We start from the raw sequence: 27,268 nt of genomic DNA, 5'->3' as shown, positions 1-27,268 counted from the left end.
ACAACTGTTTCTCAATAATCTCCCAGCACAGGACCGCCTTGATGATTGCCATGTGTAGGGAGGGTAAAACTAGAGACCATTCAGGAATTAATGAAGGGGCAGAGAAATATGAATTTAATGTATAGTACTTTTTTATAAATCACTTTTCGAATTACACTAAATGAATACAAGAAAAACATTAAGCACTGGTTTGAGGCTCAGTGTCATTTTCTGAGGGTCTCTCATTTACAAGTAGAGTCTGACAATTTGGTGTAGGACAGACTAAGAAAGAGTATACGTTCTGGATAAGGGTAGAGGGATAGAGAGATGGATGAAACCGCTAAATGAAAAGACTGCATAAGGGAATGGCATGTCTGTCAATTACGAGGATTAGAGCAAGGGTAGCAGTTTGAGTGTCAGATCACGAAGCTCGGAAGAGTATCTGCTCACCTGGAAAGAGCTCAGGAAAAGATCAAAGAACAGCTTGACGTATCGCAGAGTACCCGTGGCGTGTTCATCTGTGACAAAAGCAAACACCACCTCGTTTATCCCCAGAAGAGGAATCAGGGTGAGAGTGGACTTTGCCAACCTGCAAAACACACACAATATTAGATGGGCAGAAGCAGACCTCAGGCAAGAGAGACAGGCTGACAGGGTCTGAAGCAGGTCCAGGGAAGAGAACCATCTCTCGTGGGGGAAAGGGGGTTAACGCCTGATCCAAGAAGGCAGAACCTGGCCTCAGAGTGGCAGATCCAGATGTCAAGGAAAGGGACTAGAGCTCAGGGGACAGAACCTGACCATAGAAGGTTCAAGCAGACGATTCCTGGAAAGGGCTAACCTTGGCCTAAATGGGACAGAAGTAAAAGTGGACATGGGGTTCAGGAGAGGAGGGCAGGATGGGTCTTCAGGGGACAGAACCTAACTATGGAAGGTTCAAGCAGACCTCAGTGGCGATTCCTGGAAAGGTCTAAGCTAGGCCTAAATGGGACAGAAGTAAATGAGTACCTGGGGTTCATGAGAGGAGGGTAGGATAGGTCTCCAGGGGACAGAACCTGACCATAGAAGGTTCAAGCAGACCTCAGTGTGATTCCTGGAATGGGCTAAGCGAGGCCTAAATGGGACAGGATAGGTCTTCAGGGGACAGAACAGACCTCAATGGCGATTCCTGGAAAGGGCTAATGAGGCCTAAATGGGACAGAAGTAAAAGTGGACCTGGGGTTCAGGAGAGGAGGGAGGATAGGTATTCAGGGAATCAGAACGCCAAGACACATAACCAAGCTAGGGTCTAAAGTCAACAGAAAAAGAATTGGCCCTAAGTGTAAGTTCAGATCTCAGAGGGAGTCTCCCAGATCTCATGTGAGTGGAACAGTCTGGATCATACCAGGACAGACCCTAATCTAGACCTTAGGACACAGAACAGAATTCTTGTGGAAAACACAAAGCAAGGATCTTAACAGGACAGAACCAGAATTGGGACTTGATCCAGGTACCAGATCAGTTCTTAATGTGCAGAGGAGGGTGGTCTAAACAGGATAGGATCATAGTAGAACCTTGGCGGTAGGTGCGGAGGGGCAGAATCATATCCCAGTGAAAGAACCAGACCTCAGCAGCTACCACCAAATGACAGAATCAGAACTCAGCAGTTGTACTATAGATGTTAGGCAGTGTTCACCATTGAGACCCTCTGTTACAAGATTAATTTGAACACTGATCCAACGTATCCCCCTTTGCTGTCCCCTATGTGAGGGGAGCCCATTCTAGGTGACTGCCAATGCCATGCATAGTTCCAGTCCCCCTGTCCTGCCACCCCTCATGCCCGCCGGCTCACCTGAACTTGTAATCCGTGTACCCCATTTGATGTGCACGCAGTTTGGACACCAGGATTTCTATAATACGGACAAATATGAAGAAATTGATCTGTGGATAAACAAACAAAACTTTAAATTTATAAATTAAACTAGAAATACAATTAAAACAAACTGTCTGTAATGTGTGGTGACTCAGGAAAGCCTCTAAAAGAACCAAAATGGCTCCCATAGCAGCATTCACCTATTTATTTTCTTTTCCTCATTAATGAACAACATCTATTTTAATGAGTCAACATAGGCTCAAAAGGACCAGCTGTCTTCAACAAGATAAAAAAAAGAAGGGTCTGGGAGAAAATGAGGAGGAGTCCATGAACGTCTGAAGTCTGCAACTTCGACTCGCGACTAGACCATATCCGGAGATGCACTCACCCTCTATGCTGATGACACCCACGCCATATACAAGCTGACAAGCAACTTTACACCCAAATACACACAGACTCTTGGATGACAGCAAAAGACTGAAACTAAACCCGGACAGTCTAGAACTTTGTGTCGTGCTGCACCTTCATGCACAGAACCGCGGCGGTGATCACACTAGACTACGCCAGCAGCATCTACCTACTGCACATGCCACGCCACCGCAGCCTGACTTCCTCTGAGACACAAACACCTGACCCCAGCTCTTGGAACACTCCAGTGGCTCCCAATGAAATGGGCAATTACATTAAAACATTTGCATCCCTATCTGGGCGTTGGGCTGGAAAGCGGGTCGAGACGAGGCAGTCCACTTCAATAAGGTGAGATGGTTTCTGGATGGCTTGAGAGGCAATTTGGCAGTTCAAAAAGTGTAGAGTTTTGAAAGCCACACTGGCCTGTCTCTCCTCACTGCCATGCACTATTGGCAGGGGGGCGTCCTGATCAATGCCATTGGCATGGAGTCTGTTATCATTGCTGTGCCTCGTTGCCCCAAACAGAAGTGCCATTCAAAGTCACAGCCATGACACAATCCAGCCCTGAGGACAGAAGGGCTGGGTGGCGCTGTTTAGCTGTGGCAGCGTTTTTCATTGCATTTCTTGCATGCCAAGTGTTTCTGTGAAGGACGACATCAGAAACGCTAATTTCACGTGTGGAAGTTAATTCCTACTTGTTTCCTGCAACACTGGTGAAGCAGCGGTGAACAAAGGTGAAAAGGACGCCCACCAGTTTTACCAGACCTGGATTCCTGAACCCTGACCCAGCTGAGCATAAAACCACACCCTGCCATGAACAAAACATGATTAATCTAGCATCTAAAAAGTTCAGTGGCAGGTTTCTTGATGAGTATATGAGTCGAGTGTCTTCTCCCCTATGCATTCTTGCCTATCCCAATGTTAGCACGTTTCGTACCTATCTAATGATGAAATTTAACGTTACTGTTGCATTAGAAACAAATTGTGCTAATATAGGATCCACACATATGCCAAAGTACTGTCGCCTGTGTGGAGTAAATGTCGTTGAGTCCCTTTACCATCTTATCATGTGTTGTGAAAGTTTAAACGATCTGCAAATTATTTGTTTTAAATCTTATAATAATGACACTGTGATGACTGAGATATCTGATCAATGGATGATTTTTATGCGAGGCAATGATATTAACCTCATATATTTCATTGTTGTTTTTTACTTGAGAATTGTGGCAATTTTAAATTGTATTGTTTAGGATATGTGAAAATGAAATATGTTTTAAGATTTTGTGTATTTCTGTTGTTTTGTTAATGGGCTATACAAAGCCAATTGGCTATATGTATATCTAACCAATAAATAAATAATCATAAAACCACACCCCTGACACCCTTGCGGTGTAAGCCCTGAGGACAGAAGGGCTGGGTGGCGCTGTTTAGCTGTTTGGCGGCTTTGGTGCGTTTGCCAGACTTCGCACAACATAAGGAAAACCCGCATACTGAAGTCAGACAGCTGCGACTCTGAGACCCAAAAGATCAAAGTCTCCACATCAAGTAAGAGGGTCCTTGTACTGTGGGGGGGTGGGGATCCCATTGAAAGCACAGTAAATTCGTTATACAAGTGTTCCCACGCTCTAGGAGAGTTACACCTCAGCCAGAGGAAGAGCCACTTTAAGTTATAACACCGGCCGAGACTTTATTTTCTCTAAACTCATTTACTTTGCGAGCTAGCCTCGATCATGAAAATGGAATTCCTGAAAGTCTCTCAACAACCATCTCAAGTGTGCAAACAGTCTCTCTCCTCCCGTAATCCTTGTAATACTAATCTGACTGCCCAAACAAGTGCTTTTTGCGTCCCACTGTCGATCCATACGTTCGCAAAATCCACTCCAAAATCCGACTTAAAAGAGCACTTGTCTGCCGCAGTAAACCACACGGAAAACCGGAAATGGGACAGTTGGCTCGGCGAGTTCACCCTAGCCAGAGTCAATCAAACATTCCACCCAAAAGAAGCAAACTTGACTCTTGTGCGATGCCCTTCATATCATGCTCCCAGAAAAGATTACCTTGCTACAAGATTAAAGTAACAACCCCAGTCTTGAAATCTAAAGGCAAAATTACCCCAATTTGCAACCAGAGCTCAACCACTTCTGACGAATCCTCAGGAGAAGGTCCGACAGACTCTTCCTTTATGGAACGTGATTTTCCAAAAATCCGTTGGCCAGCACCCAGACCACAAAATAGATCTCTACCTGTGGATAACCGGGAGTCTTGTACAAACCTGGTGGAGCAAGTAATCAATGAACTGCGGCAAAACTTGATTTCTGCATTAACCATCACAGTGGCTCCTTTACTAAAACTTTATGAGCACCTGAATGAAGCCTGTCATGATCAAAACAGCCTTCTCGGGGTCAATTAACTCAAAAAACATTGCAATGGAAGGCGTAATCCATGACCTGAAACAACAGGATTCCAACCACCTCAAGAAAAACGAAATGTTAAACCTTCTATTGAGAGATCAACTGAAGAACAACTCTGAGGATAAACGGCTCTTGGCAGGGGTCACCAGAGAAGCCCTCGTAATTTTACAAAAACAACAAACCTAGAGCGCTGACAACCCGAGGGAAAAAAATTGCCAAGCGCAGCGGATTGACTCAGAGGTTTTACCCAGAGTAGACACTGTTTCGCACGCCAGTGAGGACCAGACCACAGACAATACACCCCCAAGTGACCCTGAACTGGATTCCTGCTAGCCTTAAGATGCCCCCGATCTACTCCCTTTAAAATCTCAAAACGTGGCGATGCAGCAGATAGACGAAAAAACCTGCTCGGAGGAAGACGCCCCAACTAACGATGCACCGCTCGACACTCCTGCTGTTGCCCCTCCAACAGCAAATACCGAGGGCTTTCCAACTCCCTGCACACCTGTTCCGAACTCTAGCAATGATAAGATTGTGCCGAAGGAGCCAACTTTTGCCATCTTTGAAAAGCAAAAACCCAGAGATGCTGTTAAAAAAGGGGCACTCCCCAAAGTACCAACCCAAACACGAAAAACAAAAAACGTAAAAAACACCCACAATGTTAGGGCCAAAAATTCAAACAAATTTTTACGAAACATTAAGGCTCTAAATGTAACAATTTTGACTGAACAAAAGAAAGATTCAATAATTGTCCCACCGGAACTACCTGGCAAAAGCCAAAAGGTTGGGGAAAAAGCCCCACTAAATGCCTCAAATAACACTACTGAATCAGATAACCAAAAAACGGAAGACGAACGAATGATCAAACTATTGGCTAACCTGTCCACACAAGAGGTTGAATCGGAGAGTGAACCTATAGGTAACGAAAACAGTGATGATGATGACATCGGTCAAATCCCAGATGAGGAACCTGACCAGTCCTCTGACCACTCTACTCAGGACAAGTATGTCCCGAGTGGCTCTGCAAAAAGAATATGTGCCTTTTCAAGCCCCCTAACCGAAAAGCCAAAAGACGCTCACCTGAATCATGGAAGCCCATACAGATTCCTGACAATCGCATAAAAAAGAGCAAGAGCCGTCAAGAAAACGGACCTCGCAGTGGTGCCTACAAAACTCCTAAATGAACGTGACAGCGAAGGAAAACAAAAGGCTCTAATCGAACCAGGAAAAAAATTCGCTGCGGACCATCTTGAAACTGCGAAGCAACTTGTCACCCCCCAAATTAATCTCCCTCAAGATTGGAGAAACGACACATGGCCTCAAGCTAGCAGAGCTCCGTCAATTAAGAGCAAGAGCCTCAGTACACCAACGGAAAACCGTCTTCTGATTGAGAGACTATTTAGATCGGGAGACCTTCTTATTCTGAACAGACGCAACATGCTCTAGCTGCTTGGCCACATACCAAAACTATGTGCAGTCTCATCAGATGACACAAAAATTGTTGAATTTGTATATGAGTCTGTAACAGATAGAGTTCTCCTGCACATACCGTCGAGAATCATCTTTAACCTAATCCTTAACTGTGACTCAGAGCTAAACTCCTTGGGCTTTGACATCAAAGAAGTCTGTGTCGCAACAACATCATTACAAGTAAGACCACCAAAGACCAATTTACCAAATGGAAACAGAAGTGCAAAAAGAAACTTGACCTTGGAGGCTCAGACTGAGAAGCCTCTGTGGGGCTTCATCGGATCAGCCCAGACCAACGAAAAGGGTGTGTCAACGAACACTCCACCACCTGACCCCATTCCCCGGCAAAGTCCTACGAAACTAATTAAAATCACGATGAAGAATGACCGGAACAAAGCAAACGGTAGTGACAAAGACTCCAGGGTTGAAAATGTGGGCATTGACCAGGGAAGTTGGAGTTGGTTGTCAGGGTCTCTGAACAACAGCGAGGTCCTCTAATGCCAACCAGTAAAGAACGCCCAATCAATACAGATAGGATCTTGGAACACGAGCGGTTTCAACCACCTATTTGGAAAATTGTCCCAAGACCTCGAGAAGCTAGATTTAATTTGTCTTCAAGAAACTTAGATTCAGGATGCCCCTTGTGCTGAAGCCTTTGAAATTGTTCTGAACCCAGCAATTAAGTAACAGGTGGTTAGACCGATGGCGTGTCTACTAATAATGGCAAAAAAATCCAAAAACCTGAAACTAACAAAATCCGCAAATCCTTCACCATACTTGTAAACTGCGACCATTGTACAAAATGAAAGTACACCCTATGAATCAACGATTCTACACATCATAAATATATACTGGCAGCACGCTGCCACAGACGAATTAGAGTTTCTCGATCTAATCTGTGACTCAATTGACGGCATAACGAAGTCCTGTGCAGCTCCTCATATAATTATATGCGGAGACCTTAACATGGAATGTGTAAAATTGAAATCTGACACCATACCAAAAACCAAATCAAACAGAAAAGCTAAAGATCCTCATCAAATCAAAACAGCATGGGAAGACGAGATGGAGGACCACGAATTTACCCTACTAAACGGAAACATCCGAGGAGACATACCTCCCGCAGCAACTTGGACACAAGGGCCCAAAGCCTCGATCCTGGACTAATTTTACGCATCGAGTGCCATTGTGGGAAAAATATCTCAACTAGTAGTGATCCCCATGGAACAGAGTGTTCAGAACTTAGTGACATCCAAATTTCTGGCCTCCGGTGTGCAGAAAGAAAATCCTGGAACGCAAAGATAAGTGTGGTGCCGGGTCGAAACAGAGTGCGTATTAACAGAGAAAACATCATTGACATCGCAGCAGCACTTGAGAACAACATTGTCAGTACATCATGTGAGCAAATTGAATATCCAAGACTATTGGAGAAATACACTGAACACAATCTCGGCCCTCAAAAAAAAGGGTTTTGTCATCAGCACACCTAAGACCCTGAAATACTAGCAAGAAAAAGGGTGCTGAGAAAAACCTTAAGAGGCGCTAGAAAGATTTCTCCAGATGGCCGCCTACTAGAAAAAAAAAAGCCAAATTATCATATAAAGTATGGCTGCGGGGTCACAAAAATCTAATCCTACAAAACGATGCGGAGGTGATGTTAAAGAGCATGACACAAAAAAATTCAAAATCCTTTTGTTTCCTAATAAATAGCACCAAAGCCAGTCAAAGATCACTGCAGGTCTCCCTGGTCACAGAAGCCCAGTGGATCACACACTACACAGAGCTATTTATGAACCAACTAAAGGCCTGCCAACAAATCTTGGAACACCTCGCCCCCTGGGATTTTGAGATTGCAAAAGAAGACATTCTGAAAAACATCAAAAGGCTAAGTCTGTCCAGAGCACCCGGTCCTGACGGGCTGACCAACTGGATGCTAAAGCAAAACCCAGATCAATGGGCAAACCTTTGCTATAACCTCTTTTGTAACATCGTAAAAGAAGGAAGACTTCCGCTAACGTGGAAAAGCGCACTGATTGTCCCAATTTTTAAAAAAGGTTTGCGTTCTGATCCCAAAACCTTTAGACCCATAGCCCTACTCGGCATGATTGGGAAAATCTTTGGTTCCCAAGTTCTGAACCCTCCAACAGCATGGATTAAGGATGTAGAGGCCATAGCGTCAAACCGGCATTTTCAAGGGGCGTTGGATGTTCACTCAATCTTTTCATCCAAAATATACTCAAAATGGAGGCGATAAAGAAAAAAACAAAGATATACTTAGCCTTTGTCGACTTGGCTCACGCCTTTGACAGCGTCGACCGAGATTTGCTCTGGACTAAGATTACACACATCAAATGCCCACCGAGTCTAATGAAAGCCGTACAAGAATTGTATTCTGAAACGACAGTGAAAATTAGATTGGACCAAACGGGTTCACTGTCTTCGGCTATAAAGACTTCAAGAGGCGTGAAACAGGGTTGCCCACTGGGAGCAACCCTATTTAACTTTTTCATACAGACTCCCCGAAGGATTTAGGTGAAGTTAGATCCTTTCCACCCAAGATCAATGGATTCCACATAGGAAACATCTTATATGCTGACGACATAGTTCTTATTGATGCAACGCCGGTTGGCCTACAAAGAAAACTGAGGGCGTTGGAACATTACACCGTGAAAAACGGTCTCTCGATCAATGCTGTGAAAACCGAGATCCTCGTTCTACAAAGTCTAACCGGTTCAACATCTCTAAGAAGAAAGAAATTCAAATGGGACGTCGGAGGTAAATTGATTAATTGTGTCAGCCAGGTACCTTACTTGGGGGCCGTGCTTAGCTCCCATATAAATGATGAGCCTAAGGTCCAAAGGATTAAAAGAAAATACAAACTTCTGTCAGTCCAAGCTGCTATGATAAACAAGAAATATGGAAAATGTTCGATAAAACATGCACTCGAATACTACAAGGCCAAGGTGGTACCGTCTCTAACCTTTGGAGCAGAAGCGATGCTGGGATGCGCCCACGACACTTGGTCGTGGTGCAAGAACACCTATTGGAATGGTATCCTGCACCTTCCGAAAGGGTCCCCCCCCACCTGTACTCGCTATGAACTAGGGCTGACATCCATTAACGCCATAGTAATATGGAATACTTTGTCTCTATATAGAAAGATCATTGGCGGGTGGCGCTGTTGAGCAGCCCAAGATGGCTGCTTAGCTCTTTGGCTCCGTGGAACGTCGGCTTTCATCCGTCTGCATCTGCGGATTCGGGAGACCCTGTCCCCCATAACCTGGTCCAGCTGCTGCTTGTCATTCCTGCCCTACGCCCTGTGAATTTGGGCCAGCTCCATACATCGTGTGGCTTTGTGCAACGTGTGGCTGCCGGCGGCCGGGTCGCCCCGGCCCCCTGTGACTGCTGCCTACGGAGCGGCGGCGGCTGAGAACCGACGATCCTCGCCTGGGGCCCTGCGGTGGGCGCCGAGGGGCTCTGCGGGCTTGTGTGTGCTGCCCCTATCGGTGCCGGCTGGACTGCGGGGCTCAGGGACGGTGGCTGTTGCCTGCGCTGGAGCGCGGGCCGTGTCCCCCTCCCCCCCTCCTCTACCACATCCAGCCGGGCTCCCGCCTCCTCCGGGACCGCGAGGCTGTGGCCTGACCTGCGCTCAGCTGTGGCCTGGCCGCTCGAGGGCGGCGTCCCTTCGGCCCTGCACACCGGTGGAGGGTTCCTTACGGCGACATCGTCTGGGCCGCTGTGCCGGGGGACGGCGGCTTGCCTTGCGCTGGTGCGCCGGCCGTGCCTCTCCCCCCTTCCATCTACTGACTGCGACGGGGCTTCCGCTGCTGCTGTGTCCCGGCTGCCTCCGGAGGCCGCGGGGCGGTGTCTGACTGCTCCCCGTTTCACCAGGTGAGGAGGTGGGGGCCGCGCTTTCTGCTCCTGGCGGCTGCGGCCGTGGCTACGCACTGGGGGGCCTGACACCGTTGAGGGTACAAACTGTGATTCGTGGAACGGTACCTACCTGCACTGTGCCCGTCTGGGGGTGATCTCGCTCCCATCATCCAACGGTTAGCGCACGGCTTTATTACCTAACCATACATATGTCAATACGGGACATGGTCCATCTGGGTATTGCGGCCCCATCAGCACTACTTTGCACATCTGCCTGGCAGCGATCACTTACCTTCACTGAGCCCCCATCCAATATTGCCAGTCTGCTCTGCTGGGTGGGACCATCTCTCCATTGCCTCCTCCAGCTGCATCCTGCCCGTCTGACCTCCACATAGCTGACTGCGGACCCTACCCGTATACAGGACAAGTGGTGTCCGGTCCGGTACTTGTGGCCCTTCCTGGGTCCCCCCTTTGTGGGCCATCGCCCGCAGACCTCCTGCATCACCAGCCTAAGCATATAATGTCGAGTAGAACCAAGGGGGGTAACAAGGGGGGAGCCATGGACAGGTTTGCTAGGTCTGTCCCGAGGGCTGAGACTGACCGGGTATCGCCCGAGCATGAAGAGCCTGAGATCGCCCCTCACCCTGCTCCCCAGCAGCCGGACCTCACCACATTGATGGAATCAATGGCCAAAAACTTTGCCGCCTTTCATGAGAAGTTAGACGACATCAACGCCAACGTTGCCTCGCTCAGGGCACGAGTGGACCAGGCCGGAACTAGAATCACGGAGGCTGAGGCTAGGGTATCGTCCAATGAGGATAACATACACGTACTACAGGATACGGTTGAATCTCTGACCCGCGACATGAAAAATGTGAAAGCGAAGTGCGAGGATTTGGAGTCGCGCTCCCGCAGGAACAACCTGCGCATTATTGGGGTCCCGGAAAATGCCCTTAAGGGACGCATGGAAGACGCAGTCGAATGTCTACTCAAAGATCTCCTAGGGAACCCCTCCTTGTCACCATACTTTACAGTTGAGCGAGCGCACCGGGCCTTGTCTCCTCGCCCCAGACCCGGCGATATTCCCAGACCCATCATTGCCAGGATCCTAAATTATCGAGACAGAGACCTTATCCTGCGCCTGGCGAGAGAGAAAGGTGACTTGCGTTGGGAAGCCCATACGATCAGAATCTTCCCGGATTTCTCTGTCGGAGTGCAGCAAGAGAGGAGGCAATTCCTAGGCGTCAAGAAACTGCTTAGAGAGCGTAATGTTCCCTATGCCATCCTGTTCCCCGCGAGACTCAAGATTACTCACAACGGAAAACTGTTTTTTTTCACTGTCCCTGATGAGGCAACGAGATTCATCGAGGCGCAGTTTCCACTTCCTACTCCAGCGGAGGCCCGCCCCAATGATGCATAAGCATATCCCTATCTACCTGTCTATGCTAACCCTATCTGATGATCCTATCTACCCAACGTGACGATGGTAACCTCGCTCTTCAACCAGCAAATGTTGATCCCTGTTGCCAATGACTGGGCTGCTGACTCTTGCCCCAAAGCCTTAAATATATACTGTCACTTGTTCTCGTGGCAATTGTTCGGCTGTCTGCCCTGACCACAACTGCTTCCGCACTCTATTCACTCGGATTGGCTCACAGACTTCAGGGATCATGTACTGGATCCGCCCACCGCAGAAACACACCTTGGGCAGTATTCTGTCCACTTTCACAGTTCACGACGCCGACTACACGGCAACGGCGCACCTCTCTGCAGTTGCAATGTTATTTTTTGTTTTCACCTTGTTGCCACTGTTTCTGGGCCCCCGTTGGGCCACGGTGGGGACACACCCCCGTTGGGTGCTGTCCGCCGACTGTTGTCTAGATGTGGCCTCTGGCTCCGCTGGAGACGCCTGGACGAGGGGAACTGATGGCACTTGTGTTTGGGAAGGGGGGGGTCTACACTGCAAATTGTGGGTGGGCAGTGAGGGAGGGGGGCACAAAAAAAGGGGTTTTTGTTAATGAAAATGGCATGGAAGAGGGGTGCACGATTGCAGCACTATGTGTGTTTCTTGCAATGGGCTCTGTTACACTGCACATAGGAGCCTATCGCAGTTGGGATGTTCCATAACACCGCCCTATGTCTATTAACATTATGACATGGAATGTTCGGGGGCTGAGCAACTTTACCAAGGCACGTAGAATTACTGCATACGCCCAGAGACATGGAATTAAGGTACTCCTTTTGCAGGAAACACATGCTTTAGGGCGGTTAGCTGCTTGTCTTGCCCCTAGCTGGGGTCCTACCAGATACTATACAAAATACTCCACTCAGTCTAGAGGAGTACTCACTTTGGTTCACAAATCAGTCCAGTTCCTATTGCGTACTAGTCACATTGACCCTGAAGGCAGGTATGTAATACTCCACTGTCTACTCGCGAATAGGGAATGCCTTTTGGTAAACACATATGCCCCTAACTTTGATGCGCCAGATTTTTTTGACGCAATCACCTGCGTTTTGTTGAAATATGCAGGGGTCCCTATAATATGGGGGGGGGGGACATGAACCTGATACTAGACACCGTCCTGGACAGAACTGGGAATGCTCGTAGGGCTGTCACGCGCGCGGCCATTAGACTGCGCACACATATGGATGCACTAGGACTCAGGGATGTATGGAGAGTCCTCCACCCACAGTCAAGAGAGTATACCTTTTATTCCTCGGTGCACGACAGCCTATCGAGGATAGACCTGTTCCTCACATCGAGCGAATTGGTAGGCAAGGCCGCAGATGCACAGATACTCCCGCGCACACTCTCGGACCACTCCCCAGTAACGCTGCGAATCACACTGGAGCGTGACCAGCCCTCCCGCCCAACATGGCAATTCAAATCTGAGGCCCTCCAAGATATAGTCTTCAGAGCCGAAATTTTGGCCGACATCAGCACCTTTTTTGAATGTAATATCAGACATGACACTTCCGATGGAGTGCGCTGGGAGGCCTTTAAGGTCTTCATTAGGGGGATGTGTATTTCCAGGGAGGCTGGGGTCCTCAAAGCCATTAGAAACAGCTTGCATCGGTCGGAGGGGAAGCTTAAGGACCTCGAAAAGCAATATGCCTCCACCCCTTCCCCGATCATACTGGCACAAATCAGGTCGGAACTTGAAACATTCGAGGCTCATGCCCGAAGGGAGCTACAGTACCATACCCGCCCGATGGCTGCCCGGAAATATGGCGAGGGGGACAGACCCGGGAGGACACTTGCCAGACTGGCTCGGGCAGAGTGTGGCAAAACACGCATAGACTGTGTCCATGATGCTTCCGGAGCTCTGGGCTGGTCTGACCAACACATTCTAGAAACCTTCACCGCATTCTACACAGCCCTATACGGCCCCCGACAAGAACACAGTCTGCAGGACACTAACCTCCTTCTTGATCAAATCCCCATGACCCTCATCTCCCACGACACAAGGAACCAGCTAGAGGTCCCGTTCACTCTTGATGAGATAACCACCGCCATATCGAGCTGCCCCAAAGGCAAAGCGCCTGGCCCTGACGGTCTCACCTCAGAGTTCTACCAGGAACATGTAGCCATCCTGGCACCCAGACTCCTTGAGGTCTGGAACGAATCGCTCGAACTAGGTACGCTGCCCCACTCTTTACGTGAGGCTGTTATAACCGTACTCCCCAAACCGGGCAAGCCACCGGATGAATGCGGGTCATATAGACCCCTTTCCTTAATAAATACAGACACCAAAATATTTGCCAAAATCACTGCGAGCAGGTTCCTCCCGATAATGTCCTATCTGGTCCACCCGGATCAGAGCGGATTTGTCCCCGGCAGATCCACGTCCCTTAACATTCGCCGGCTGTTCAATGTCATGTCCAGAATCGACCCCGATGCCCATGCCGTGGCAGTTACCCTTGACGCCCAAAAGGCGTTCGATATGGTGGCATGGCAATACATGTGGGCAGTTCTCCACAAAATGGGAATTGGCCCGCGAATGATATCATACATCAAGCTGTTATACACAGACCCGGTGGCCAGAGTTCTTATCAACTCTAAAGTCTCCCCCCCCTTCGCGCTGTATAGAGGCACTCGCCAGGGTTGCCCGTTCTCCCCAATACTTTTCGCACTTGCTATCGAACCTATGGCCGACAGTGTCCGGGACAAACATGCTCGGAAAGGCATACGTATGCGAGACACCCCAGAGATCATCTCATTGTATGCAGATGATGTACTCCTATACATCAGAGACCCAGCTGCTCACTTAGACCCCATTCTCCGAGATATAATCAAAATAGGTACATTCTCAGGTTTCACAATCAACTACACTAAGTCCGACATCTTCCCACTCACGGCGGCGACCCCCCGACCGGATTGTGAGTTCCCCCTTCGCTGGTCGCCCGAGGGCATCGGTTACCTCGGAGTGCGGGTTTCCCTCGGCAAGCCATCATTGATAGCTGACAATTATGCAGCTATGGCGCACCTAATAGAGTCCCGGTTGTCGAAATGGCGTGGTCTGCCGCTGTCCCTGTCGGGCAGGCTTTCTTTGGTTAAAATGATTATTGTCCCTAAGTTGCTCTACATCTTCGCGAATGTGCCGATCTGGCCCGGAAGGCGATATTTCAGGGACCTCCACGCGGCCTGCGCCCGCTTTCTGTGGCATGCGGGAGCGGTGAGGAAAAAGTGGCAGCATATGACTCTCCCTTATGAGAAGGGGGGCTTCACCGCCCCGGACTTCACAAAGTACTGGATCGCCGCACAAGCACAACACGCCTCACACTGGTATACATTTACGGACCCTCCCCCACATATGAAGTTAGAGACACTGGCATGCGAGGGAATCAACCCCCTATCCCTCATTCTACACCACACATTCCGAGCTGATGCCCCTGCCGACCCCGTGGCGGCCACAATCCTGGCTTGGAAGCGATTGCTGCAGGCAAACACTGGCCACCACCCATACTATAAATGGCTGCCCATCTGGCAGTTCCCGGGTCTCAGCCCTACTCATGATAAACTCCTAATTGAACGCTGGGACAGCCTCGGCTACCGAGCGTTGACCGACCTTTTCCCTGATGGGAAGTTCATTACCCCGCAGACGTGGAGACCCGGTCACTCCGGCTCGGCACTCGAAATGCTGCAGTACTTCAGGTTAAGAGCAGCAATTCGGGCTTGGTGGCCCTGCTACCCCGATGAGCCCCCAGACTCCCCCGAAATCCAATATATAGCTAACTCGGCCGGAGCCGGAGGCATAACTTCATCGTTATATAAATCGCAAATGGCTAGCATTGATGAGGCATTGCAACCGGCGCGTGACTTGTGGAGTGATGAACTGGGTGTTCCCCTTTCAGATGTATTGTGGAACAAGATGTGTTTGCACACACGTAAAACCTCCCTCAACGCCAGATATAGATGTATGCAATATAAACTCCTAAACCGTCTATACTACACGCCGCACAGGGTGGGACTGTTCACGCCAGGCCAGGCTCAGTTGTGCCCTAGATGCAAATCCACTGCTGCCGATCACATACATATGTTTTGGTCCTGTGTGGCCCTGGGCCCGTACTGGGAGGCCATTATTGCAGCGTTATCTGAAATAACAATGACCCAAATCTCTCCTGCACCACTTGCTGTTCTGTTCGGTGTGTGGGACGAACCTGAGGCTAGGAAGATGGCTAAGTTTCTGAATGTTGCCACCATGGTAGCTAAGAAATGTATCCTACAATGCTGGAAACGCCGCTCTCCCCCATCATTCGAGATGTGGCTAAAGGCCCTTACCTGGACTCAAGTGTGCGAGGAGGACTACATTAATACCCTCCCATTGTCTTCCCGCCCCAAAAACGTATGGTCGGAGTTCTGTAGCTACCTGAACAACAAGGAAGACACTGTACGTGCATCATCACCTCTACCTGATGAGTTAACCCCTGCTACCAATTAAAAACTCTGTACTGTATGCATGAGGGCTCAGCTCCCTGTTTAATACTAGCAAGATGTGAAGTGTTATCCATGAAACTGCATTACCAGCTGATATACGCACTGTGTTTGTAGTCTGTACTCTTTCTATGCCAATAAAGAAAAGTTTAAAAAAAAAAAAAAGAAAGATCATTGGCACTGAAGACCTTCCCCACTTTAAAATCTTGAGAAAAAAAGGAAGGAAAATCACCCTTGGATTCAGTTCAGGACGCGTGGGAGAGCAGATGTCTAGCTTGCTTAGACAAACTGAACTCGGGCAAAGAAACTTTGGTACAAAACCCGAATAAAGTCAAAAAGAAATTGTGGGACGCCGATTGGTGCGAAACCTGTGACACCCGAACTGCCCATCGCCGTATGAATCTTGCAGCACCTGACGCCAGAGCCCGCAGATCGATCCCGAAATACTTGGAACTATTTCCTTGTGCAACGAAACGAAGAATTTACTTGAAATTTCATTTAAACCTTTTTTTAACTAAGGAACTTTTGAATTCACGCCTCCATCCCCCGAAGTTGGTCTATTCATGTAGATTTTGCACCCACGAAAACAAGACATTGAAACATCTGACTCTCTTCTGCCCCAAACTATCTGAAACAAGGACGATCACGATGGGGAAACTATTGGAGGCTAGCCCGTGCCTAAACGCAGAGGATTGGTGGAAGAGGATGTCAGACGGATTAGGTAGGAAGCTAGTCTATGCTCTGGTTTACTTTTTGGAAGCATTAGAAAAGAGATAACTGAGTTACGAGATAGAATAAAGTAATTGATACTTCTACCAAAATGCCCTGATGACCAAATATCGAAAAGTGTCCAAGTTCGCCGTGTTGTTACGAATATGAGGGACAGAATATGGATACCCTTTTCTTTCTTCTGTTTTCTCTTTGGTGGTTTCCTAGTCCACTGTTCTTCCACCTTTCATCCTTTTTGTATTTAAGGAAATGTCATGGTTTTATCTCTTTTTAAAATTTTGTAAACAGACTAATAAATAAAAATTATAAAATCCCGGCTGCTCTCCTTTTCATGCATGCAGCTGAGGCCCAGGACTTTACATGCCACAGCCCACCCTGACTTGCCCCAGTGCCGGATGATTCCCCCACATGCCTTTATGGCACATGCAGCCCGGATGTTTTGGATGTTTCATGTTCGCCTGAATGTCCCCAGTTGGGCGGGTTGCCGCTCAGTCTGCAATGTCTGGTCCCAACGTCCCTGTCTATGTGGCCCAGGACTGGGCATCCATAGCCCTCACCTCCCCACCCAGGTCTGGACTTACTTGGGCGGGGGGGGGCACTGATGCTTCTTCTGGCCCTCCCTGAGGTGGGTTGACTTTCCCTCGGACCCACGCTCCTCCCAGGCCACCCTGCAGTCCAGGGCATTGCTCCACAATGGTCCGCTCTTGGCAGATGCGGCATGATTTGAAGGTTTGTGACACCCTGGGGGTGTCACCTGAGGGCCTAATTGCATCGCCCTCCACTTCTTTGTCACACCTCCTCTCTTCTCTTCCCAGCATTTCTTTGAACGGTTCTTTTTTCAGTTCATGGCACTCCCTTATGAGGGTTAGTCCATCAGGCCTGGACAGGGGAGACCTGCCTATTATTTTCCAAAGTTTTATGGACTCCCCTATAGTTGGAAGTGCCTGACAGGTGGTTTATGGTCTTTCCATTGATGGAAATGCATCGAAATGCAAATTAATCGATGGAAATACATCGAATGTCATTGCATCGAAATGCTATCTTTTACATGTAAAAGTGCATCTCCATTGAAACTAGTCCATCGAATATATAAATGAACACGTTTAGGTGGAAATGCACTTTAAAATGTAAAAAATTGCATTTTGCTGCATTTTTTTGTAACGTTAAAACGTTACATGGAGCTGCCCAGTGTTGAAATTTCAGAACTGGCCAGCTCCTTGTAACGTTCTAAAGTTTAACCCCCACGCACACCAACCCTAACCCAACCCTAACCCCAAGCCCAACCCTAATCTAACTCTTAGTCTAAACCTAAATCTAACGCTTGTCCATCGAAATTAACCATCGAAAATTATTCAATGAATGTGCTTTTCGATGGAAAGGTATTTGATTAATACGTTTTAGATGGAAAGACCAGATATCCTGACAGGTAAATGTAGTAAAAACACATTCTCATGACTAGTAAACTTAAAATGTTCAAATGTGCCTTTGACCGAAGCAAATCATTTCAAACTGCTTTTTGAGAGTGTGCATTGTCCTTGGTTACACAGGTAGTACGAGGGCCAAGAAACAATTATGTTTCCTGCCACAATATTTCTAACTCTGTAATACCTACAGACAAGATGCAGAGTGTGCCAGGAGGGTCCAGAAAGAGAACATCTATGTGTGTCCTGCTGCTTTGCCATACACTGTTTTAACAGACACGGACCTGGCTCGGCTCGAACTGTTGCCTCCTGTGGGTTATAGGAGAGAGCCCCAAAAGTCTCTTCCAGTCAGTTCAAGACAGGCCTGTATACCCTACACAATATCATTGTACATTAGTGGTATTTAGCTTTGAAAGCTAATAATGCTGGTGTTAATGAGTCGCCCGCAGTCTGCTAATGTAGTTGGGTAACATAGCCGAGTCCTGGTTGCCCCTTGCTACATCGTCTTCAGCGTTCTCCTGACAACCCAATGAGTGGGCAAAGTTCACCCCTATATATTGGTACTTGGGGACGATCTTACGTCACTTTCTACTTGTTTTATCAGGCTATCGCAGTCCGCAGAACACCTATTTCTACAATACATACTCTGGGGGATAAAATGGTGCAGTGAACATTGAAGATGCAAGGGCAGCCATTTTGTTTTAAATAACATTATAGCAAGCACACAACCTAGTTGCAATTCTTTCAGGGACTCATTTTTTTAGACTATTGTTAGGTGGAAGAGAATTGTGCTGATACTAGATTAAATATACATTTTTACAGTGGGCTTCAATAAAGTTCTGGTACAGGCCTGAAACACTGACGCCATTTTCTATATGCAGCAAATTAAATAGCCACGGTTTAGCTCAGCGAGCATGTTGGCATTTCCCCCTGCCCTCGTGCATGGGCGTAATTTTAGGGGGGACAGGGGTGTTTGTCCCCCCCAACTTTCATGGCACACCATTGTGTCCCCGTTCATTTGGCTGGGGCACCTTTTCTTGAGTTGTCATGTCCCCCCCAACATTTTCAGCTTAGTTACTCCACTGCCCTCATGACATAGCGATACAGCAGTACACAAACAATTCTGCCGCATTTCGTAAAGAGAATGGCTTTTGGTACATTACAGTTTGGCCTGAATCGGCCTCTGCTCCTCTGAAATATAGGTAGTAGGTGCGTAACTTACAATGTTGCCTGCGCAGAGGCGTAGGCAGGGTAGTTCCTGAATGGGCAAGGCCCAAGCAACATCTATAAGAGAATTTACCGATATCAGTGTCGCAGCTGAGTAGCAGGGGTCGCTTTCAGGCTCCTTTGCGCATGTCAGGAACCAGGAAGCTCTACCTTAATCTTGGTTCCTGTGTGTGTGAAGTGCAGCAGCACGAGGCCTAGCAACCAGCTGAACAGGCGACGCTACAGGTAAGGAAACACATTTATTTTCTGTGTATGCGTTTGTGCAAAAAATATATTTATGTTTGAATGTATGCGTGTATGCATGTGAAGGGTTTGTGTGAAAGTGCGCATATATATGTATTTGAGAGAGTGCTTTTGTAAGTGCCCACGTATGAATAATTGTAGTGTGAATGGTATGCCTGGGCGTGAACGAGAATGCAGTGTGAATGTTCCGGGGTGGTCGTGAGAATGACAGAAGCTGTATGGGCGTGTGACTGTTGGGTGAATGTGTGTGTGTGTGTCTGATGCTACAGACAGAGAGATACCTGTGCTGTCAAAGGCCATCTCGCGGCTCAGTTCAAGCCATCGTAGCTTTTCTCAGCTGTAAGGAGGTCTAAGGTCGAGGGTACATGCGGGTGGACGTAGTCCACACACTTTTCAGAGGGGAACTTCGTATGCTAATTTCTGGTGACGCCTCATTCAATTGGCATGTTAATTAGTCCCACCACTTTTTCTTTTAGGACTTGACCCGTGGTACTGCATGTCTCATGTGCACTCCTGTGCAGTGGGGAGAAACGCAGGCAGGCAATTAATGTAGCAGCACTTGCTCGGTTGCCTACCCAGGGTCAAAGGGCACCGAGTGGGCTCAGCAGGGGTGTCATTCACCAATGCAAATACTCCTTTTAAAAAAATATATATATACGAATACCCAATTACCTTGGTACATTAGAATGCATGTATGAAACTACTTCAAGAAAGACCCGTCTTTCAGATTCGCTCTCATGATGCTCGTTTCACCAGAGCTTTGGCAGCCCGGCTCCCACAGTATTTTTGTATTTGTTTAATATTTACATTGCGCACCACACCCTGAGGTAGCTGGGCGCTTGAAAGCTTAAGGTTACATACATGAAAAGGCAGAAGAAGATACACACAGGTGTGAGGACAATAAAATAAGTGGGACCCTGGTTACATATAGGTCTGAGGAAGCCATGGGTAACAGAAAAACGGTTACATACAGTCAGTCGATATCAGACATATTCAATGAGCAAACAACAAGATAGCGGGAATTTTAGTGGTAAGTGGAGAGCCAGTATTTTATGCTGGCTTTGAAGGAGAGTGAGGAAGGTTCCCGTCTGAGAGGGATGGGGATGGAGTTCCAACGTTTAGCGGCTTGGACCGGGAAGCTGGCTCCTCCGGCGGTTTTGATATTGAACCTTGGTACCACCAGACTGTGGGAGAGAGAATATCTGGTGTACGTGTGGGTTTGTGCATACAGATTTTGTCTGCTAAATATTTTGGTGCTGAATTTGTGAGGCATTTGTACGTGATGGCCAGGGTGCGTAGTGTGATTCTATCACGGATGGGCAGCCAGTTGGCGCTATTTCTGTGAGTGGATATGTGGCAGGATCTGGGGAGACTGGGTGCAGCTCTTAGTGAATTATTTTGGAGTACCTGGAGCCTATTTAGATTTTGTTCAGCTGTACCAAGGAATAGTGTGTTACAGTAATAAAGTTTAGATAGAGGGAGTGCTTTAGCTAGCGTTAGACAACTGCTTGTGGAACGATAACATTCGCAACTGTAGATCAATTTGTTAGTATAGGCTGTGGAGGAGGCAACACTGCCGACCTGTCTTTTAAGAGAAAGAGTTGAGTGAAGATAGACCCCCAATGTTTTTTTATCTCTTTGGAGACGTTAATTATGTTGCCGTCAATGACAAAAGAGGTGTATCTGGTGTCGAGTTTGTTCAGGCATGCCTGTGTATCAACGATCATTAACTCTGTTTTATCGTCATAGAGGCAAAGACTGCTGTTGGTCATCCATGCTTGGATTTCGCTGTAGATGTTGTTTAACAATTTCGAGTCGTGGTCATAACAGCCAGTGAGGGGGTTGAGGACTAGGGTGTCGTCTGCGTAGTTGATGTAGACGACACCCAACTTGTCCAGGCGGTCAAAAAGCAGCTTTGCAGCTTTGTAAAAATATTGTATAGTGTGGCGACACACAGGAGCCCTGAGCAAGCCACACAGTATCAGAGTGGGATCAGCTGAAGTAGAACGGGAGAAGAATCTTGTAGTCCGGTTTGAGTGGAAGGATTTAATCCAGTTGGATGCATTGGTGGAGAATGATGCCGCTGTTTTAAGGTACTTGGTAAGAATTTGGTGGTCGACGAGGTCGAAGGCAGCAGAAAGGTCTAGAAGTAGGAGGACTGCTAGCTTGCCATTATCCTTCGCCTCGTCCATTTGGATCTTAAGATCTAGCAGTGCTGACTCAGTTCCATGTCTGGGTCTGAATCCAGATTGTCTTAGTCCGAGGAGTTCATTTTCCTCCAGGTGCTTCTGGATTTGCAGCTAGGCCACCTGATCCAAGGTTTTTAGCAGGAACGGGGTGGTGGTGATGGGCCTGTAGTTAGTGGGGACATTAGGGTCAAGGTTGTTTTTTTTTAGTAATGGCATAACTCACGCTTCCTTGAGGTTGTTGGGTACATGATTGGATGAGAATGAGGAGTTTATCAGTGAGGTGATGAAAGGGGCTAGGTTTTTAGCTCCCTCTTTAATGATGGAGGCTGGGCAAATATCTCCTTGGCAGTGGGAAGGTTTTAGGGCCTCATTACGACCCTGGCGGTATTGGTTTAACGGTGCCAGTAAAGGTGCAGGCGTCGTTAAACCCATACCACCTCATTACAAGGTTCCCTCGCGGGACCCGCTCTGGATGTCTCGTCAGACCAGATGTCCTTTGCAGGTCCTGCGAGGGGACCATCATGCTAACAATGGGCCGGTTACTAACGGGCCTGTTGTTAGCATCATCCCCATTCGCATTGAGCCCTATGGGGGCTCGAATGGGAATGGGGATGGTCTGGGTCCGGGTTCCCTGAATGGGGAAATACCGGGCCCTCCTAGGTCGGAATGGCCTGGTAATTCCCCATTCAGGGAACCCGGACCCGAGTTTGGAGGCGCCATGCCCTTATTAAGGGCATGGCTACCTCCAAACTCGTAATGAGGCCCTTAGACTCTTTATGATGTCTTCAACTTCCTTTGGAGTCACTTGCGAGAAGGAGAAGGGCGTGCAGGTTTGAGGGTTTTTCGGTGGGTCAGGGACAGTATGAGGATCTATAGTAAGGCTTGCTTTTTTGCCTTTGATCTTATTTTGGAGTAGGGTGATTTTATCTGCAAGGGCTTTCTGGATTTTCATGCACCATTCTGCATTTTTGATGCAGTCTTGTGTGGGTGGTGCAGGGGATTCAAGCTCTTTTAGGATGCTAAAGAGTTCCTTAGTACTGGATTTGGCATTATGGATTCTGGAATTATAGGTTTCTTTTTTTGCAAAGAGGGTAGCTGCTTTGTAGATAGTGGAGGCTGAGGTTAATGCGGTTTTATTGTTGGTAGTAGGAGATTTGAGCCATGTTGATTCCGTGGATCTTTTGATGTTTCTGAGGCTTTTTAGTTCTGGGGTGAACCATTTATTAAGGTGGGCCAAGGGTTTGGCCTTCCTGAGTTTCAGAGGCGCAGCAGCGTCTAGTGCCGATTTGAGAGTATTGTTGTAGAGGTCTACCAAGTTAGAAGGTTCAAGCTTGCTAAATTTGGTCTTGTTGAGGTTGTCACTAATGAGTGGTTGGAGGCTGTCAATGGTGATATTACGACACTTTCTAGAGAGTGATAGGGGTGCTAGTGTTGCTTTGGAGGGGGATGGTCCAGGGATGGAGAATAGTATGAGGTGATGATCTGACCAGGCTACCGGTTCGTATTGGGTAACAGAAACAGAGCAGTTAAGGTCTGACACCCAATCCAACATTCTGCCTTTGGCGTGGGTAGGTGATGTGATTTTTGTGTGTAAATCCCAAATTAGAAATAGCGTTGTCCACTGCTGAGGCAATGTGATCGTTAGGGTCGTGGAGTACGAGATTCAGATCTCTGAGGAGGATAGTTTGGGATCCCAGTTTGGTGTGAGTGGAGAGAAGATTTAGGATCTCGTCCTCAAAAGATGGAGAGGGGCCTGGTGGCCAATAAATGAGGTGCACGAGTATAGTTTGGGTGAGGGCGTTCGTAAGTTTCACTTATAGGAGCTTGGCGGAGGAGAGGCTGGAGGAGGGAATAGCTCTGACGGTAAGGTGGGTTTTGGCAATGAAGGCCACTCCACTACCTTAACCTGAGGTTCTGTCGGCTCTGATAATGGTGTAGCCTTCTGGTAGGGCCAGGAAGTCTAGGCTGTTTGCGATGATAAGATCCGCGATCTCTGAGGCATGGGTGACAATGGATCTAGCATTGATAAGGGCTCCTTTGATATTAGGGTCTGGTGGGGTGATCGTGTTAGGAGTGGGCATAGGGGTCCAGGAGATAGGACAGGTTGTGTCTTTGCTAGTATCAGGTTGGTCGTTTTTAGTTTTGGAGGAACTTTTGTGTTTTGGGAAGTGAGAGCCTAGTCTCTGGTTTCTGATGTGGACTGGGTGTGGGATGAGTGATTTTGGTGGCGTGGTGAAGCGCAGTAACCATTTGAGAAGGGTGAGTGGGTTGTTGGTTGCTGTGGTGGGGGGTGGTTTACTGGAAGGTCTGAGGTTGAGAGTAGGTAGTATAGGTAGAGAGTAAGAAGGGGTAACTGTCTGGACTAGGGGGAGGAGTGAGGCGAAGGCTAAGGTGGCTGTGTGGAAGGAAGACATAGTGGTGCGACAAGTAACAGGCTTAGGATAGTGAGGGATAAGATGGTGGCACTGTAGGAGGTTATCCACACAGGTTATCAGCACACAGAGCGCAGAACGGGCACAAGAGGGCTGTAAGCTGTTTCAATAGTCAGTGTGATGTGCACAAAGCAAGCAGAGGGACTGGGCAAGCTATCAGCAGTGAGCAGGTTCAGTGGATACAATAGGTAGTACAGTGGGCACAGTGGGCTATTTCAAATCAAGGCAATGGGCACATCTTAACAGTACTGAGCCAAAGACATTTCTGAGAATCCCCTCAATCATGGCCTGCAGCACCATGGTCTTTTTATTGCCCCTCACTTCTGATTTGATTGTCCAGTACTGAATCCTCCACAAAGGTCTGCTGGTGGATCTCAATCCTGGACTTGCAGTACTGGGATAATCCACAAGGGTCTTTCAAGACCTCCATCCGGTTACTCCAGTACTGTCTGGAACACACACGCTGCTCTTCCAGCACCACTTAAAGAGGTGTTTACTAATTCTGAAAACACTGCTTGCATTGCACGTGTTAAGCCGAATTTCCGTCCACCCCAGCAGACATGTTAATTCAAAACACTATATTCCACACTGGGGCCATTGCATGTTGTACACCTCTAGTATAGAGGGGGCCCAGATCACTCTTTGCAGGCAGGCCTGTCCGTAGGACACTGCATCTCCTGCTACCCACAGCTCTACTGGAAGAGGACAGATCCGATTATGCTTTTAAAAATGGTACCATTTAGAGGTCACCAGGGGGCACATGGAGGAAAGCTAGCCATTCCTCAAGCTTCTGATTGAGAGGACATAAAGGGGCATTGAGCCCTCCTTCACCCCCCCTCAGTGCTTATCTCGCGATTACCCCCATGAGAAGGATGTTCAGGGCACACTCTCTCCAAGTTTGGGGCGAATCCGATGCTGGGCGGCTGAACTAGCCATGTGGAAGACTTCGGCGGGAGAAGCAGCAGAATGGACACGTAGCGGAGAGCCGGTGAAATGCTACGTGAGGTCCATATGGGTACGGAGCCCACGCGCTGAGGGCCCGGGCCTGAAGAGCCTGCTAATGGGTGGGCACACCACTTGTACTATGGCACGGAGGCCTCAGCAGCAACTCCGCAAGATCAGTGGGTCCCAGGTGAAGTGTGATGAGGGAGGCGGCTTCGCCACTGAAAAGGTGCGGCAAGGAAGGCCGCAATGCAGCACCGCAGCAGTGCCAACGCTGGAGAGACAGTGCCGAACCTTACCCAGAAATTCGACGACGCGGGGAAGACTGCCACAAGCCTGTAATTCCCCCTGGACAAAGCTTGGAGTTAATAACTTTAGAGGAGGGGGACAAGCCGCCCCTGATCTGACAGTCTACACTAGCCAGAAGAATTGCAAGGTCGGCAGCTGCAGGAAGTAGGCCACTAACACAGTGGTGCCGGAATATTGAGGCCTGTAGAGACCTAAAGGTGCAAGATAAAAGGAAGGTTGGAGAAAAAGTCTTGAGACAGAGGTAGGGGCCGCGCTGAGGGGCTTGTGGACACGTCATGTTGGGTGAGCAGTCAGCACTTAGACTGTTGGAAAGGAGGCATAAACTGTGACCCCAGACACATAGGAGGAGGAGGAGGAGGAGGCCTAGAAGTGGCCACTGGGCTCTTCCCAGGGTCACACCTACAGTCGCAAACTCAGACCACAGCACCCTGTGGAGGGCTCGCTAAGGAAGGAGGACCAAACAGGAGGTGCTTCATGGGTGAGACCCCCACCAGCTGACATAAAGGATATTGCTTGGTAGAGGCGAGCAAAGGAAAAGATCACTTGGAGACCCCTGCAACTATATTTTACAATTGGTGGTCCCACAAGCGCACCCCGAAGTCGCCGCCCTGTCAAAACTCTTGCAGATCCCAGGATGAGCAAGGGGAGACTCATGCCTGTGGATGAACAATAGACTTCATTGAGGAGGTAAAATACCTGCCTACAATAGGTGGCTGGAGAGACCCAGCAGCCCTGAGAGACGTGCCCGGTCAGGCGGTCCTGATATGGTGGTCCCTCGCAGCGGCAGACTTGTACGCAGATGACACCAAGTCATTGAATCAGGAGGAAGGAGCTCTGGTGGCTACTGTAGAGTTTGTAGAGAATGCTGGACGCCCTAACACAGATGAACTGGGGAACGGCCTAAAAGAAATTCCAGTTACATGCCCCCATATCAAGTTTTGATCTAACAGAGCCCACCCAGGTAGGAATGATGGAGGACAACCCAGTATCCACACAGAAGGATATAGCCATGCTAATGGAGGAAATAAGGGGCATGCGTACAGCGCTGGGCCAGAGGTCGGACAAAATTGATCAGAGGATGAACTCAATAATAGATGAAAGAGTTCAAGGCCTAGAGAGCAATCAAACTTTGCTTGACACAATAGAGATGCAAATCGATATGCAATTATCAGAAGTGGAAAGAAGGGAGTCCAAAGTTAAGCTAAAAATGGATGTCTTCGAGAACGTAGAACGAAGGAATAAACTCTGCTTTTTTGGGTTTGCTGAGAGAGGGGGAATCCGAGAGCGATATCAAGAGATCTATCATGGAGGTGTTGAGGCTTCTGTTCAGCTTGGATGTAATTGATGAACCCACAATTGATCGGGCACACCAAGCAGTGGGGTTTCCAGGGGGCCGAGGACAGTGTTGGCTAAGTTGCATTATTTTTCAGAAAAGATGAAGATACTGAAGAGGGCTAGGAAAGTGAGTCCACTTGACTATGTCTCCGCTAAAATAACTATATATCAAGACTTGTCTGCCTTCACATCGGCCAGGAGGAAGCAATGTGCCCCCCTTACAAAATGGCTAAACAAAAAGGGAGTAAGATACCGTTATGGCTTCTCTTTTTCATTCTGGTTTGAGCACAAGGGTTATTCATATAAACTAGATACAGAAGACGACATCCAAAGGGTCACCACTGAAATTATGGAAGACCCCTGACCCTCCCCCCAGTGCCCAGGGGATACAAAAGAAGGGACAACCAGCCGAGACCTGTCGATGTACAGGCAAAAAGATTCCCAGAATATGGAAGTTTAAGAAACTTAACACCCCCGGAGGGAAAAAGAGCTGACAAATATGGTTCTCCGAGGTTC

At 48.2% G+C, this 27,268-nt stretch overlaps 1 protein-coding gene across 1 annotated transcript in view; it reads right to left on the bottom strand.

Moving 5' to 3' along the window:
- The window catches only part of GCGR (glucagon receptor), an 800,864-nt gene that overhangs the window by 77,441 nt on the left and 696,155 nt on the right, over positions 1-27,268 (bottom strand). Inside the window, exons 11-12 of the mRNA XM_069655284.1 lie at positions 1,808-1,896; positions 430-568 (exon numbers count right to left, since the gene is read on the bottom strand). Coding sequence (XP_069511385.1) covers positions 430-568; positions 1,808-1,896 — 228 coding nt within the window. The remainder of the gene's footprint in view (positions 1-429; positions 569-1,807; positions 1,897-27,268) is intronic.

The sequence above is a fragment of the Ambystoma mexicanum genome, chromosome 3q (genome assembly GCF_040938575.1).
Source record: "Ambystoma mexicanum isolate Mex_15411 chromosome 3q, UKY_AmexF1_1, whole genome shotgun sequence".
Taxonomy (NCBI): domain Eukaryota; kingdom Metazoa; phylum Chordata; class Amphibia; order Caudata; family Ambystomatidae; genus Ambystoma; species Ambystoma mexicanum.
This window is presented reverse-complemented; position numbering and strand designations above follow the sequence as displayed.